At 38.0% G+C, this 15,575-nt stretch overlaps 1 protein-coding gene across 1 annotated transcript; it reads right to left on the minus strand.

The window, feature by feature from the left end:
- Window positions 1–3,495: 3,495 nt before the first annotated feature.
- On the minus strand, window positions 3,496–5,343 carry LOC145126339 (protein N-terminal and lysine N-methyltransferase EFM7-like). Its single transcript, XM_079061723.1, is given in 6 exon segments — window positions 3,496–3,509; window positions 4,255–4,326; window positions 4,435–4,580; window positions 4,706–4,839; window positions 5,128–5,189; window positions 5,283–5,343. Coding segments are annotated over 6 exon segments (489 nt in total).
- Between the last annotated feature and the right edge of the window lie 10,232 nt (window positions 5,344–15,575).

Raw genomic sequence — 15,575 nt, forward strand, 5'->3', positions numbered from 1 at the left:
AGGATTGGCAAGAAAAGTGGTTGTGGTCTAACCAGGACCGAGTCGACCAAGGGTACTATCAGGGAAACAAATTTTCGGATGTTACCCTTAAGTTGTTTACCCATAACCGGCCCGTCGTCGATCTTTTGAAAGCTCTTCAAGTCGTTCCCGATGAGTACACAGAGTACATCCTTGCCAGCGTTGGTATGAGCTCTCGTTGGCATGCTTGAGGGAAGATGCCGGTCTTCTATACCGTAGTGGACGATACTTTTGCTTTTCATATTCCCTTCTTCCTCCCCCCATTGTTTTTTAAATTTTTGGGTGAAACTGAAGGTGTCGTCTTATATTTGTAGGTGTTAAGTCTCCGTTGTCGCTGTACTTCGTCCTTAGGAAGCAATACTAGGGGAAACTTGAGTATCACAAGGGTGACCTTCACGAAACTCTCCCTCCACCATGCAGACTCGATCGCTTGGTTATGTCTCCTGATTTGACAACACAACCCCTGGAAGACTCTTCTGCAATCAGCGGCCACCATCCTGTGAATGTTCGGCCAATTTCTGCGGTGGCTTCCTCTACACCTACTGATCCTCCTTGATCTAAAGTGATAAAAGATAGAAAAGACGGTATTATTTCCAACGTCCAACGTGTTATGGCGAAAAGAAAAGCTATCTTGGCCGTAGGGGAGTCCTCTTCTAATGTTGAGGGTGCCCACATTGGGAGGTGCGTACATCAACGATGCAGTCTTTCCCATCTGCTTAGTTTAATTTCCTCTGATCTAGATGGAATTATGGTGATCCCTAATGATGACGTTCAACGGTCTGAAATGGCATCAATGGGCGCTTGAGTACCGCATGTTTCCGGCGAAGGTTATTCATGAGCCGAGTGGTGGGAATGTTTCTCCTCATACAAACCCTAGCTATGCTTCTTCGGAGGGCGGATTTGGGGGACCATACCGAGAAACTCCTTTGGTAGGGATTTCACATGGTCTTATAGGCCCAAGTGTGGTTCCCTTTGTTCTTGGGTGAACTCTTAACAATGGTTCTCGTTTGTTTGTGCATGCGAACGCTATTCTGTTTTCTTGCCACGCTCTCTCTCTTGTTTCTATTGCTGACATGGATGTTATGGGTAGTAGCCCCTTTCTCAAAACATGTCTTATGCCACAGCTCAGACTATATTTTATCTAGCTACTGGTTCTTGTCGCATCCATCGTATGAGTGAGATGCTGCTTTATTGGCGAGCGAAACTGAGCTCAAGCGGCAGGTTGTAGAGCTTGAGTGTGAGGCCCGTGGCTTTGAGCAAAGGTATGATCTTCTGATGGGGAAGAGAATGTCCTTGGATGATTTTCACTCAACTTTGCAGGGCAAGGTGGATTCCCTTACTCAATATAATGAAGGTTTGATGATTCAAAATGAAAGCCTAGAGTGTGATGTTGTTGAACGAGACAAACTCGTTGAGGATGTCAGGGAGAAATTAGAGGTGGTGAGCAGGGATCTGGACTGGCTGCTTCATGTGGGTGTTGTATGTGTTATGGATAAGTTAATTGAGCATCCTGAGTTTGCAAGTGGTGTCCACCGTATCTTCCATGCAATGTTTGTTGTCGGTGAAGAGGCTGGGCTGGCTGGGTTTAAGGCTGAGATTGATGATGGGACCTATGACCCAGAAGCGAGCGACTCTTGTTCCAGTCATACTACTGGGTTGGACGATGCACTTTTCAGTTTCTCCACGCTTGACTACATGTATCTGCTTGGTTTAGGCCGCCTTGACATCACATACTTAAGGAAATTATGTGCATTTGATGATGCAGACGAGATGGTTAATGAGGGGGGTAATGAGGTTTGGGGTGTTATTGTTGCAATTGTTAATGATGGAGCTATGGGGGTGGTCGTGGAGATGATGATGGTGCTGTAAGAGGCGGTGGTGGTAATGGAGTTGGTGGGCAGGTTATCGGTGGAGTTTGATTTGTTATCTCATTGTGCTACCCTTCGGGTGGATTTTTTATGAAGCTTTGTTGGTAGTTGTAGGCCCTATGCGGTCTGTTTGATGGTTGTAAGCCCTACATAGCATGAACTTGTTGTTTGTTTTTTTCTTTGCCTTTTATTGTTTTTGGATGGTGCTTGATGTAGGTATGGGAATGGTTTGCTTTGTATTTGCTCTTTTTTCCTCTTTTGTTGTATGGATTTTGCTATTTTGTCTTTGGGGTTGATGCCCTAGGATTTTTTTCCTCAGTATTCATGACATGGGCTTAGCTTCCCTACATCTTTTTTTCACTATATCCCTATGTTCGGGCTTGTTGGCCAATTTGTAAGACGGGCTTGACTGCCAGGTGTCTTTTGAGACTAAGGTTATGACCCTTTCGAGTCTGCCTTAATGTATTGTTCCCGAATAAATACACCGAGTATTGTAAAAGAAAAGATACACTAAGTATTAATCTTTAGTCTGGGTGATCAGCCCAACTGGTAATGTAGACATAAGGCGTTACAAGGCTGCAACCGTCCATTCTGGGTAGGGGTTTTAACTTACAATCATCCCTTCTAAGTAGGGGTTAACTTATAATCCTCCCTTCTAATAGGGGGTATCTTACAAATGTCCATTCTCAATAGGGATTTCCTTACAACCATCCCTTCTATGTAGGGGTTATATTCGTTTCTAGAAGAAGAAACGATTGAGGTTTCTAGCAGTCCATATTCTTGGAATTGCTCTTCCGTCCATTGTTTCGAGTGAATATGACCTGTTTCGATATGCCTCGATGACCCTGTAAGGTCCCTCCCATGCTGGTCCTAGCTTTCCTCTTGGTAAGGCATAACTTGCTTCATTTCTGTGCAAAACATAGTCTCCTATTTTGAAGGCTTGCTAATGCCTTAATCTTTTTGTTTGTTTTAGGTATAGACTAGGAAAGCCATCAAAGAAATTTGCTCCATTGTATCAAACAGTTCTCAAGACAACAAGACTTGCCATTTCCATTATCACATTGTTAAAAGAACAAACTTGTGCATCAATGTTATCATTTTTTGAAGTCATAAAAATATTATAAGAATTTGACAAAAATAACCCTTCTCACATATCATCAAACCCTGTAATTGTATAAAGATATGTAGTTGTTCATGGCCAAATTATTGTACAACAATTTGCAGAGTTCCTTGATGACACAATCAGACGGTGTGTTTTTATGTTTGGACTTGAAGACAAAATGGAACAAAGACATCACACCAAACAGTTAGTGAAGAAAAAGGCGATTTTAACAAAAGAAGAAAACATAAATCCAAGAGCAGCCATGGGTCCCATAGTTTCAAAAAGAAAGACAATGCCTTCTACAACAACAAGGTTGATTAATAGGAATTGGGGTGAGTATTACTCGAATTACTCACCAAAAGAAGTGAAGGAGGGCGATTTGGTAGATTTTTAAAATATAATTTAAAAGTAAAAGTGTTTTTCTATGTTTTCTTCTAGGGAAGATAAGGGAACTATGAACAGGAAGCTCATGTTACTCACCTAATGCCTCTAAAGCCTGACCTTCCATTAAAGCTTTTTAACTGTAAATTTTGTCATTTATAAGTCATTTAGAATAAAAGGAAGTGTGGATATACATACACACATATATATCCATATTGAAACCTACAGTTGGAATAGAGGAGTGCCTCTCATTGTAAAGAGTTTGATTGATAGAAGATTCCCATAACTCAACTTCAGAATTCTTGAAGACGACAACAATGTGCATCCATCCAAGGCCGACTTGACACTTGTAAAAGTGCCACTATGACCATTGTTTCTTAAAATTTCAAACAGGGTCACCTACCAGAAGCTTTATTTTTATCTACATCTATAAACCGACCAAAAAGACGAAAACCCACCAACCATTACAACAAAAAAGCTCCAAGGAACTAAATTTGTCTAATTTACCATATTGTGAATGTGTAACGCGTACCTTCGATTCTGTAACCATGCTTTGATTTGTTCCAGCTTAATGTTAGAAAGAACTGGTCATTCACGAATGTTGCAACCTGATCCTGCTCCATTTGTCAGCTCAATATGAAGTTATGCAAACTCGTACCACCATTTCCAGTGCCACCGCCATTAACAGCAGCACCACCAAAAACATGAAAAAGTATTTTTTTATTTAGTTTTTGTTTTGTAAATAAAAAAATTCATTAATCAATAAGTAAATGATGCATATAGTAGAGTTATATATATATATATATATATATATATATATATATATATATATATATATATATATATATATATATATATATATATATATAAGAATGAAGTGCTTACACAACAAGATGTCACTAGAAATAATGAGGTCCCACTGTGGATGAGGATTTGGGAAAGGATCACCCCATGAATCTGGTAGATAAATAAAAATATAAAACATCAAATAACATGTTGTGGTTTTATGTATTTTATACTGATATCAAAACCAAAGTAATCATGAATATAGATTAGAGAATGAACACTTGATATGAGGAACCACAAGAACTACTCCATTAATCCTGCAATTATGAGCTATATTCTCTTCAATCTCCTTATCATCATAGTCAGAAGTTGTAACGTATACTTGACACAACTTTTTAAAAAAAATGGCCAATGGACGTGTTCCACTGACATCATTTAAAAGATATAATATCAAGATTCAAAGTCAAATATATACCACAAAACAATTTATTATAACAATCATTTCATAAAAAGAACATGATGTGACATTATATTGAAGAAAGGGACTTGCCTGCCTAAATCATTGATGTGCTTTGATTCTGTTCTTGACTTGTTTTGAACTAACCATTCAACAAATGTAAATGTTCATGGCCATAGTAGATTTGCATTCATCTAGTGAAACGAAAATTCCAGAATCACCAATTCCTGCATATGCAATGACACATGACTAGAGGCTTATAGATTCCATTCACAAATAAGAAAAATCCTAAAATTAGTGGAATCATGAATCATATTTGAACACGCATACGATTACAACCCTAGATCTGGTATTCAAGATATGATATGCTTTCTATAGCGAGTTACTGAATTTGATTATAAAGAGCTATACACGCATATACATGAAATCCCTAAATAATAAATCTGCAAAATGAAACACATTATTTCCCATCGGTGAACAATTTTAACTTAAGAATTTCATGTTGCAAAACTCACCATTCTATGAAACTGATGACTTCTCTCAACATAGTTCTGATAGTTCTTTGTTGATTCATCATCTACAAGCAGCGTCAATAGTTGTTTGTTAAGATAAATGATTACATTTGTGTATCGGTGTATGTGTATTTGAAAAAGAGAGAAAGATACATCACCGGAGGTTGTAGCATCCCCATCATGGAGGAGCGAAGATAAAGAAAACAGAGCAATGTCCATGAAGATTGCAGAAGTACGTTAAAGCGTTTAAAAGTATAGATCCCCTAAAACTTGTTGAACTTCAAAGTTTTTTCACAAAGGGGGATGAACATATGATAAATCTTCGGCGTTTAGAAGTATGTTAAAGCGTTTAAAAGTTAATAAAAAAAATACTTTTTCGCAAAGGGGGATGCACATATGATAAAAAACTGAAATAACACCTTGTTAAAGTAGAAAGAGAAGTTCCACGATGAAAGAAGATTACAGTGTGGTACACCATGTTGACGGAGATGTCGCCCTAAATTCTATCAAAGGGACGAGACCGATCTTTATGCTTCCATCCTTTAATTTGATTGTAATCGTAGCCATCAACTCCCTCTGAAACATCCTATTCTTCTATATAATTATGTAACAATAATTTTCAACCAAAACCTAATTGCCTGATTCAAATTTAGAAACTTCCATGGAAAATTATTGGAAGAGAGACCATGATGGGATGCGTTGTTAGTGGTGTGGAGATGGAGGTTGTGACCAGTAGTGAAAGTTTTTATGGAGGGATCGATTTTGATGCAGCAAGTGTTGGGGAAGCTAGGATATCAAATTTTTATAGGGTCATGTCAGATGGAGATGGTGACTCAAGGACGACCAACCCTAGTATATCGATGATGGTGGGGTAGCCAGATGATAATGGTGAAGTCGACATATCTAGGTTATGAATCGCCCGCCCGTGCTCTTGTTTGGTTTGCTTTTGTGAGGTTCTGAACAAAAAGCCCTAGAATTTAGGAGGATGCATTTGAAGCGGGAGATATAAGTAAACATAGATAAAGAGAAGAAGAGGTGTGTATGAGCCTCAAGTAACCTACATTGCAAAGTTTTTGTGTGGAGCTCGTGTGGAATGATTTGTGAAACATCTGATGAAGTTTTTCTAGGGTTTATGAGGGATGGAGGTTGTTGGATTTGGTGTCTAAGCCCATAACTATAACCGAGATGTACTTGACCCGATAGTAGCATGGTCCCTTTGGGTTGCCTTCACCGAATAAGGTTATTTATGATTTATTAATATATTACAAGTATAATATATTAATATATGGAATCATATTATTTAATTAGTATTGATCAAGAATTAATTTGTAATTAATTTTGTGGTCAAAAGAGACTAATTAAATATATGGGGATTGATTATGTAAATCAATGATTCTTGTAGTGTGGGCTAATGATCCATGATTATTTAGATGGGCTAAACCAATAAGTTAATCCATGGATAGTCCATGGAGGTTAAACCCATGGAGCATAAGAATGTGGAAAGTCATGGAGTATTAGGGTTTACAAAGTGTAACCCTAGCATCTTCCACACTATAAATAGAACCCTCATGAGCCAAAATCAGTTACACCATCTTTTTGAGATAAGTAACTTATTCTCTTAAGCCTCCTCTTGCATATTGGTGTTTGTGAACCATTAGAGGCATCACACTTGAGGTGGTCAAGCTTTCAGAGGTCAAAAACTCTACCCTACTCAAGAGGTAAGCATCCAAACTAAGTTTTTATTATATAACTTCAATTGTATGTTAGCTAGGGTGAATGCTTTGGAAAAACAAAGTGCATGTACAATTAGAGAAAACATAGATCCAAAGCATTTAGGGTTGCAATGGTGTATATGAAACTGTGAATATTGTAGATAACCTAGGAAATAATGTGTTACACATTGATTCTTCCAATGATTTGGATAAGGCATGCTTGTAGCATTGTCGTCTTGGACATGTCAACAAGAAGCACATAGCCCAACTCCAAAAGGATGGAGTCTTGGAGTCATTCGACTTAAAGTCGGATGACACTTGCGAGTCTTGTTTACTTGGAAAGATGACCAAGTCACCCTTCACTGGTACTTGTGAAAGGGGTGAAGGTCTGTTGGATCTCATACACACTGATGTGTGTGGACCATTCAGAACCACCACAAGGGATGCTTAGCGCTTCTATGTGACTTTTACTGATGATTACAGTAGATATGGCTATATCTACTTAATCAAGCATAAGTCAGAAACCTTTGAAAAGTTCAAAGAGTTTAAGCAAGAAGTGGAGAATCAATTGGGCAGGAAGATAAAGATGTTGTGAACCGATCGAGGATGAGAGTATCTTAGTATCGATTTCCTTGACTATCTTAAGGAATGTAGAATTATTTCACAATTGACGCCACCTAGGACGCCACAACTTAATGGTGTGGCTGAGAGGCGCAATAGAACCTTGCTAGACATGGTTCGTTCCATGATGAGTCGAGCTTCATTACCTATCTCATTTTAGGGGTATGCCTTAGAGACTGCCGCCCATATCCTTAATCTAGTCCCTACCAAAGAGGTTTCCAAAAATCCTCACGAGATGTGGACATGGAAGGTTCCCTCGTTAGACCACATCAAAGTTTGGGGTTGCGAGGCTTTCGTGAGACGCGAGACTCATGACAAGCTCAAACCTCGGAGTGAGCGATGTATTTTCATCGGCTACCTGCAGAAGTCCTTTGGATATCTCTTCTATAGACCGAGTGACAATGTTGTCTTCATTGCAAGGAGATGAGTCTTTCGTGAGAGAAAACTCATATGCCAAGGGGACAGTGGGAGGCAAATTGACCTTGAAGAGCTTCAAGAGTCAAGCGGTGACGGAACCTCAAACACTAGCAATCAACCTGAGGAGGAAACTCTGGTTGAGCCAATTGACGAGTCCGTACCTCTCAGGCGTTCCAATAGAGTTAGTGTTCCGCCTGTGTTATATGGTTTTCATATAACAGCTGAAGGTGATGCATTTATCAGTGATAGCACACTGGTAAATTTGGATGAACCTAATAACTACAGGGAAGCCATGGCAGGCCCCGAGTCTGCAAAATGGAAAGAGGCTATGGACAACGAGATTCAGTCCATGTATGACAATCAAGTTTGGAACTTGGTTGACAATGTACCGGGTCGTAACACAGTCGGGTGCAAATGGATCTTCAAGAAGAAGACCTACATGGATGGGAAAGTACACACATATAAGGCACGACTTGTTGCGAAGGGCTTTACTCAAACTCCGGGAGTTGACTATAATGAGACCTTCTCACCAGTAGCGAAGATTAAATCTATAAGGCTTATGCTAGCCATAGCTGCATTTCATGACTATGAAATATGGCAAATGGATGTCAAAACCGCTTTCCTTAATGGAAAGTTGGCTGAAGATGTTTACATGATTCAACCAGGGGGTTTTGTCAATGCAAAGTACCCTAATAAAGTGTGTAAGCTTGAGAAATACATATATGGTTTAAAACAAGCATCTCGTAGACAGAATCTTTGTTTTGATGAGAAAGTCAAAGAGTTTGGATTTTCGAGAAGCGAGGATGAGTCATGCGTATATGTCAAAGCTAGTGGGAGTATAGTCAGCTTTATGGTATTATATGTAGATGACATACTGCTCATTGGAAATGACATCCCAACCTTGCAGGAGGTCAAGTCCTGACTTGGGAAGTGTTTCACTATGAAGGACCTCGGAGAAGCTGCCTATATCCTAGGGATAAGGATATTGAGAAACAGAAGTAAAAGACTAATAGGACGTAGTCAAAGTACCTACTTGGACAAGGTGTGGAAACGTTTCAGCATGGAGAACTCCAAGAAAGGTGACTTACCTATCCAAAGCAATACCAAACTGAGTAAGACTCAGAGTCCGAGTACAGAGGCTGAAATAGCATAAATGAGTCATATACTATATGCTTCCGCAGTTGGTTCGATCATGTATGCTATGACTTGTACTCGCCCTGATGTGGCCTTTGCTTTGAGCATGGTCAGCAGATATCAAGGGAACCCTGGTAAAGCTCATTGGACTAAGGTTAAGAAAATTCTTAAGTACATGCGGAGGACTAAGGACTGGGTCCTTACTCTCGGTGGGAGTGATGACTTGAGAGTAACAGGGTATAGCGATGCAAGCTTCCAAACCGACAGAGATAATTTCCGCTCTCAGTCGGGCTGGATATTTACCCTGAATGGAGGAGCAGTGACATGGAAAAGTTCCAAGCAAGAGACTGTAGCAGATTCAACGTGCGAATCAGAGTACATAGCAGCAAGCGAAGCATCGAAGGAGGCAATATGGTTGAAAAACTTCATCGGAGACCTTGGAGTCATTCCATCCATAAAGGAGCCTATGGAGATTTTCTGCGATAATGAAGGGGCGGTTGCCTTAACCAAGGAACCGAGAGATCATGGATGATCTAGGCATATCGACAGAAAATACCACTTCATAAGACATCAAGTAGAAGAAGGACACCTCGTGGTGAAGAGGATATCGTAAGAGGACAACCCAGCAGATCCCCTTACAAAGGGACTGACCAGGGTTAAGCACTTGCAGCATGCAAGGGGCATTGGGCTAACGGACGATATTAGTTTTAGTGATTAGATAAACCAAAACTTGTAATAGCTAAATAGTAATTGACATTTGATGATTGAATAAAAGGAGTTTTATTTATAAGTAAAGTTACTGCCTTGTGTCAATTGTTTACTATTGTTTCACTTTGCATGTTTTGACTTCCAGAATAATAAGATTTATTCAAACTATCCACAGTCGATCATATGTTGGAAGTAAGTATGAAAGAAGACTGTCATGAGTTGGCTTGTAGATTGTCTAAGGCGTTGGGCATAGCAACAGTTTGCTACACCATTCATGAGTACTTCTGAAATAAGATTTGAGTATTGGATCAACCCACGCTCACTTGAATCACTTCGTGGAATTTATCACGAGTGATCGTGAGACGATAATATCATATAAGTCTTCAAACCTAGATATATGAGTTGTTGACTATGAACTAGTTGTTCATTGATGATACGAAAACGCATCAGTAACTTGATGTTATAAAACATATCGTTGTGCATGATTTAATGAGTAGTTAGTACAAGCATATAATGTCGAAGTTTATCTGTTCCCTTTTATACTAAGAGGATTAAAAACGATATCTTGGGCCCCTCGATGATTCTGTGTTGACTTATGTATCGGGCCCGGTCAGAACTAAATTGATGTGTTCAGTTATGTTCTATGTCAGAAGAATCGGAAATCGGGAAACAAACTGCTGGAAAATAAGTATGACATTGTTCCATGTATTTGTCCAGCTGATATCTTGAGAACAAAGGATTATATGATCACTTATCTAAAGGATGCGTCACTGACTAGATCAGAGTTGGCAACGGCTTTTGAAAGCTTACGATTGCTAAGTCGGGTCCTGAAGTTACATTGGCAGCTATAGTTATTAGACTTATCCAAGTGGGAGACTGTTGGATTTGGTGTCTAAGCTCATAACTATAACTGGGATGTACTTGACCCGATAGTAGCATGGTTCTTTTAGGTTTCCTTCACCAGTGCAATTTGATAGGATGGACTTTCGAGAATAAGGTTATTTATGATTTATTAATATATTACAAGTATAATATATTAATATATGGAATCATATTATTTAATTAGTATTGATCAAGAATTAATTTGGAATTAATTTTGTGGTCAAAAGAGACTAATTAAATATATGGGGATTGACTATGTAAATCAATGATTCTTGTAGTGTGGGCTAATGATCCATGATTATTTAGATGGGCTAAACCAATAAGTTAATCCATGGATAGTCCATGGAGGTTAAACCCATGGAGAATAAGAATGTGGAAAGTCATGGAGTAATAGGGTTTACAAAGTGTAACCCTAGCATTTTCCACACTATAAATAGAACCCTCATGAGCCAAAATCGGTTACACCATCTTTTTGAGATAAGTAACTTATTCTATTAAGCCTCCTCTTGCATATTGGTGTTTGTGAACCATTAGAGGCATCACACTTGAGGTGGTCAAGCTTTTAGAGGTCAAGAACTCTACCCTACTCAAGAGGTAAGCATCCAAACTAAGTTTTTATTATATAACTTCAATTGTATGCTAGCTAGGGTGAATGCTTTGGAAAAACAAAGTGCATGTATAATTAGAGAAAACATAGATCCAAAGCATTTAGGGTTGCATGTGCACCATAGGAGTGTTATAGTGTTCAAAACCCAACAGAGGTGGGGGAAGATTAAAGGCCTTGAAGGTGGAGGGATCGGTAGAGGGTAGAGGGGCTGCTTCCATACGGGGAAAAGGGAGACATAACAAGGCAGGGTTTTTAATTTTTTGGGATTTCATTTCCCCCCTTGGCTATAACACGCGTTCATGAAAAAAATTATAAAACGACACCTTTAGTTTACACGCATTTAAGATAATTGCCCTCAGTGTTTTGTAACTTTTTTGTTGGACACTAATTGTTGAAACCCATTTTGACAATCGATGGATGCGGAATAATAATATCTCGAGATTTAACTATCATAAAAATATAAATGAAGAACATGAAGATGAGTAGTTCCATAATCACTAGAAAGAGAGAAATAATATTACAATACAAGAACATGGTTGGGAGAGATAACACTCCCTTGGTGGGAGAGATCCCACCATACTTTCTCTCTCTAGAAACTACATTGTGAGTGCACTCTTACTTTTATAATGACCAACTCTCTCTATTTATAGAGAGAGATCCCTTACACACAATAGAATAAAGAGAAATAATACAACCTATTTATAACTCATAATTTGTTGATCATTTACATCCTCCAACATTCTCTCCCTAAATGCTCGCAGATTATGAGGGATACAAATAAGTGATAAAAGGCTAAAATACAGTAACCGACTAGCAAGTGTGGTAATAAAAATGAAACATAATGAGAACCAAATGCCGAAATGTCTCTGAAACTCTTAAGTGCCTGTGATCTCTGATGTTGGCCATGAATCTCTAAACAGTAAAGGTCTTCGACTTCAAAGCACCACCAATGAAGCAGAAAAATAAGATCCAATTCTTCAAACTGGTCATAAGCCCCATGATCAAGTAGAAGATCCAAAAAGAAAAACATTTCGGCTTCAAAAAGTCTGAAAAACATCTCTAATTCTCGAATCATAATACACCCAAATTCTTCAAAAGAAGAACCTGCTAAAAATGTGAAGCATCCAAAAGTGAAGTCCGAATAATAAATAATGTGAATCCAAAAATATGGTCTAGCAATGCCAAAAATTTGATCGGGAGATTAAAAGTAAATGCCACGTCACATCGCCAAAATAATCCTCGCTTTCAAAAATTACAAATCCAAACTCGAGAAATCATAAGATCTGAAACGGATGCAAACACAAAAGAATCATCCTGTGGTAGAGTCTAAATAATAAATAATCTGGAACCAGGAAACATCTAGTACCAATTGTTGAAACCCATTTTGACGATCGGTGGATGCGAAATAATAATATCTTGAGATTTAATGATCATAAAAATATAAATGAAGAACATGAAGACGAGTAGTTCCATAATCACTAGAAAGAGAGAAATAATATTACAGTACAAGAACATGGTTGGGGAGAGATAACTCTCTCTTGGTGGGAGAGATCCCACCACACTTTCTCTCTCTAGAAACTACATTGTGAGTGCACTCTTACTTTTACAATGACCAACTCTCTCTATTTATAGAGAGAGATCCCTTACACACAATACAATAAAGGGAAATAATACAACCTAATTATCACTCATAAATTGTAGAGCATTTACATGCTCCAACAGGACAGGTTCTAAGGTCCTTGTTATTTGATAAATAGGTGTTATCATGTAACGATTTGATAGATAGTGGAAGAGGAAAGATGAGACTGTAATAAGTCTATCGACAAACTAGGTGAGTAACACTACTCTAACATCTATTGTTGTGATAATTGTTATAATTATTATATGATTGATAATTATTGACAATACTTAATTGATGATTGAGATATTGAGAAATAGATAATTATTGACGGATTAGATTATGTTAATAGATTGATATTTGATTGATGAATATACTATAATTGAAAGATAGAACTTATTTGATAGATTGGTCATGGATCGAGATATTGAATATGAAGGACGTTTTGATTATTGATGAGATAGATATTTGAGAGATAGATCATTACTGAGAGATAGATCCCTTGATGAAATGATTATATTGGATATGTGACAATTATGTGAAATTTTTATAATTTGCATGAATTGTATGATTGTATGCTTTATCTGATTTATCTTATTATGTTATAGTAGTTGTTATTCACTAAGCCGTGAGGCTTATGTTTTTGTGATAATCTATTTTGTAGGTAGATTTATTGTGACGCCCGGCTCGATCTTGTGCTTGCTGCCAACACGATCCTTGTGATAACTTCTTGTATGCGAGAGTGCCACTGTACACCAAGTTTTATTTGTAAAACTTTTAAATGAATTTTGATATATTTGGGTGCACCTTGGAAGAAAATTTTGGACGTTACAAGTTGGAATCAGAGCTGAGTTTTAAGTGAATTAGGTTCTTATAGTAGATTCCTAAACTTAAACCTTAAGAGTAGAGATGATACTTAATTGATTTGATAAATGTGTTTGATAAATTGATTTGATTTGATGATTATGAGTTAATTGGCTATTAGACATTTAGAGAATCTTGAGGAAAATAATTATATTTATATGTATTTTATTATTTTCTTATAAATAAAAATAATGTGGCAGAGCATTGCCGAGAGAGTTGCGATAATTATGATAACCGATCTGATTTAATTATGTAATATTTAGATATGATAATTTAATTGATCTGGTGTGTATGAGTTAGATAAATAAATTGATACCTAAGGAATTTGGAGATAACTAAATAATTATATATATATATATATATATATATATATATATGACAAAATTGCAAAAATGGTTCCTGTGGTATGCAAATTTTTGGGGTTTAAGTCCAAACCCCGTGTTTTTTGGATCCTTGGTCCTTTTGGAGTGGTTTGTATGTGGAATTGGTCCCTGGACTTAACTCCCGTTAAATAGGATCTGTTAACCCCCCTCATGTGCCTCACACGTGAGGGTAAATTCGTCATTTCATATGTAAGGGACCATTTTTGCATAACCTGTTTTTTGGCTTATTTGACATTTACCTCTCTCTCTCTCTCTCTCTCTCTCTAAACACAAACCCAATTAAACAATAACCAATATTCCCCTTCTTTCATAAAGAATTTGGTGATCAGAAGCACACAAAAAAGAAATTCATGATTTCTACATCCAGTTCAAATAAGAAATCCTCCGTTACTCAATCGAACTATCCTCATTTTCCAAGTATCGATTTTTGTATTGATTGCAAAGCGAGGAATGGACGTGCGTACTATCGTTTGTTTCCTCGTCTCGCACCATCATTGTATGCTCCTTCCCTTCTTTGCCCTAACCCATTTTCCCTCTCATCGTCACCAATACACCTGCTCCTTCCCTTCATTGCCCTAAATCCTCACATGAACTCAGTATTTTCTCTCGTGTTCTTGACTCTTGTAAACAAACCCCAAATCCACTACGACCCAGTTTGTGTTCATTGGAGAAGTTTTTGATTACGTTTTTTAGAACTTGAACAGAGAAGGGGAAACGATGCTCGGCTCAGGACATTTTATAGAGGATCAGGTAATGATGCCATTACTGGTGCATGTGCTGGAGCATTGTGCTTCTATAACTGGAGACTGACTAATGTGGGTGGGGAAATCACCGACTCTGCAATAGGTTTTATTATAGGTTTGATTTTGATTTTAGGTCATACCGGTGATGTTTTCCCTTTTTGTATCTGAAAAAATCGTTTGCAAAAGTGGTTTGTATAGGGGTGGGGAACTGTTGGGAGATGAAGGTGAAAGAATGGGGTGATGTGTATGATCGTAGGTGCAACAGGTCGGTATGGTGTTTGATATTTGAGTTCATCAACGTGTGTGTGTGTGTGTGTGTGTGTGTTGAATCAAGTTCATCAGTGTGTGAAAATTCATAACAAGTTGAATCAGTGTGTGCAGTTTGTTGAATCGATGTGTTGTGCGTTGAATATGTTTTTCGGGTGTATGTGTGTGTCTTTTAAAATTGGACCTTGAATTTTTGTTTCTAAAAGATGAATAGATGAATGAAGAACGTATCTTCAACTGGTTAATCAAAGAAACTTGAGTTCATGAACAAACAAGAGAGAGGGGGGGAGAGAGAGGGAGAGGGAGAGAGAGAGAGAGAGAGAGAGATAGAGAGGGGTAAATGTCAAATAAGCCAAAAAAACAGGTTATGCAAAAATGGTCCCTTACATATGAAATGACGAATTTACCCTCACGTGTGAGGCACATGAGGGGGGTTAACAGATCCTATTTAACGGGAGTTAAGTCCAGGGACCAATTCCTCATACAAACCACTCC

This window comes from Lactuca virosa, chromosome 7, assembly GCF_052849685.1.
Source record: "Lactuca virosa cultivar CGN04683 chromosome 7, Lactuca_virosa_CGN04683_v6, whole genome shotgun sequence".
Classification (NCBI taxonomy): domain Eukaryota; kingdom Viridiplantae; phylum Streptophyta; class Magnoliopsida; order Asterales; family Asteraceae; genus Lactuca; species Lactuca virosa.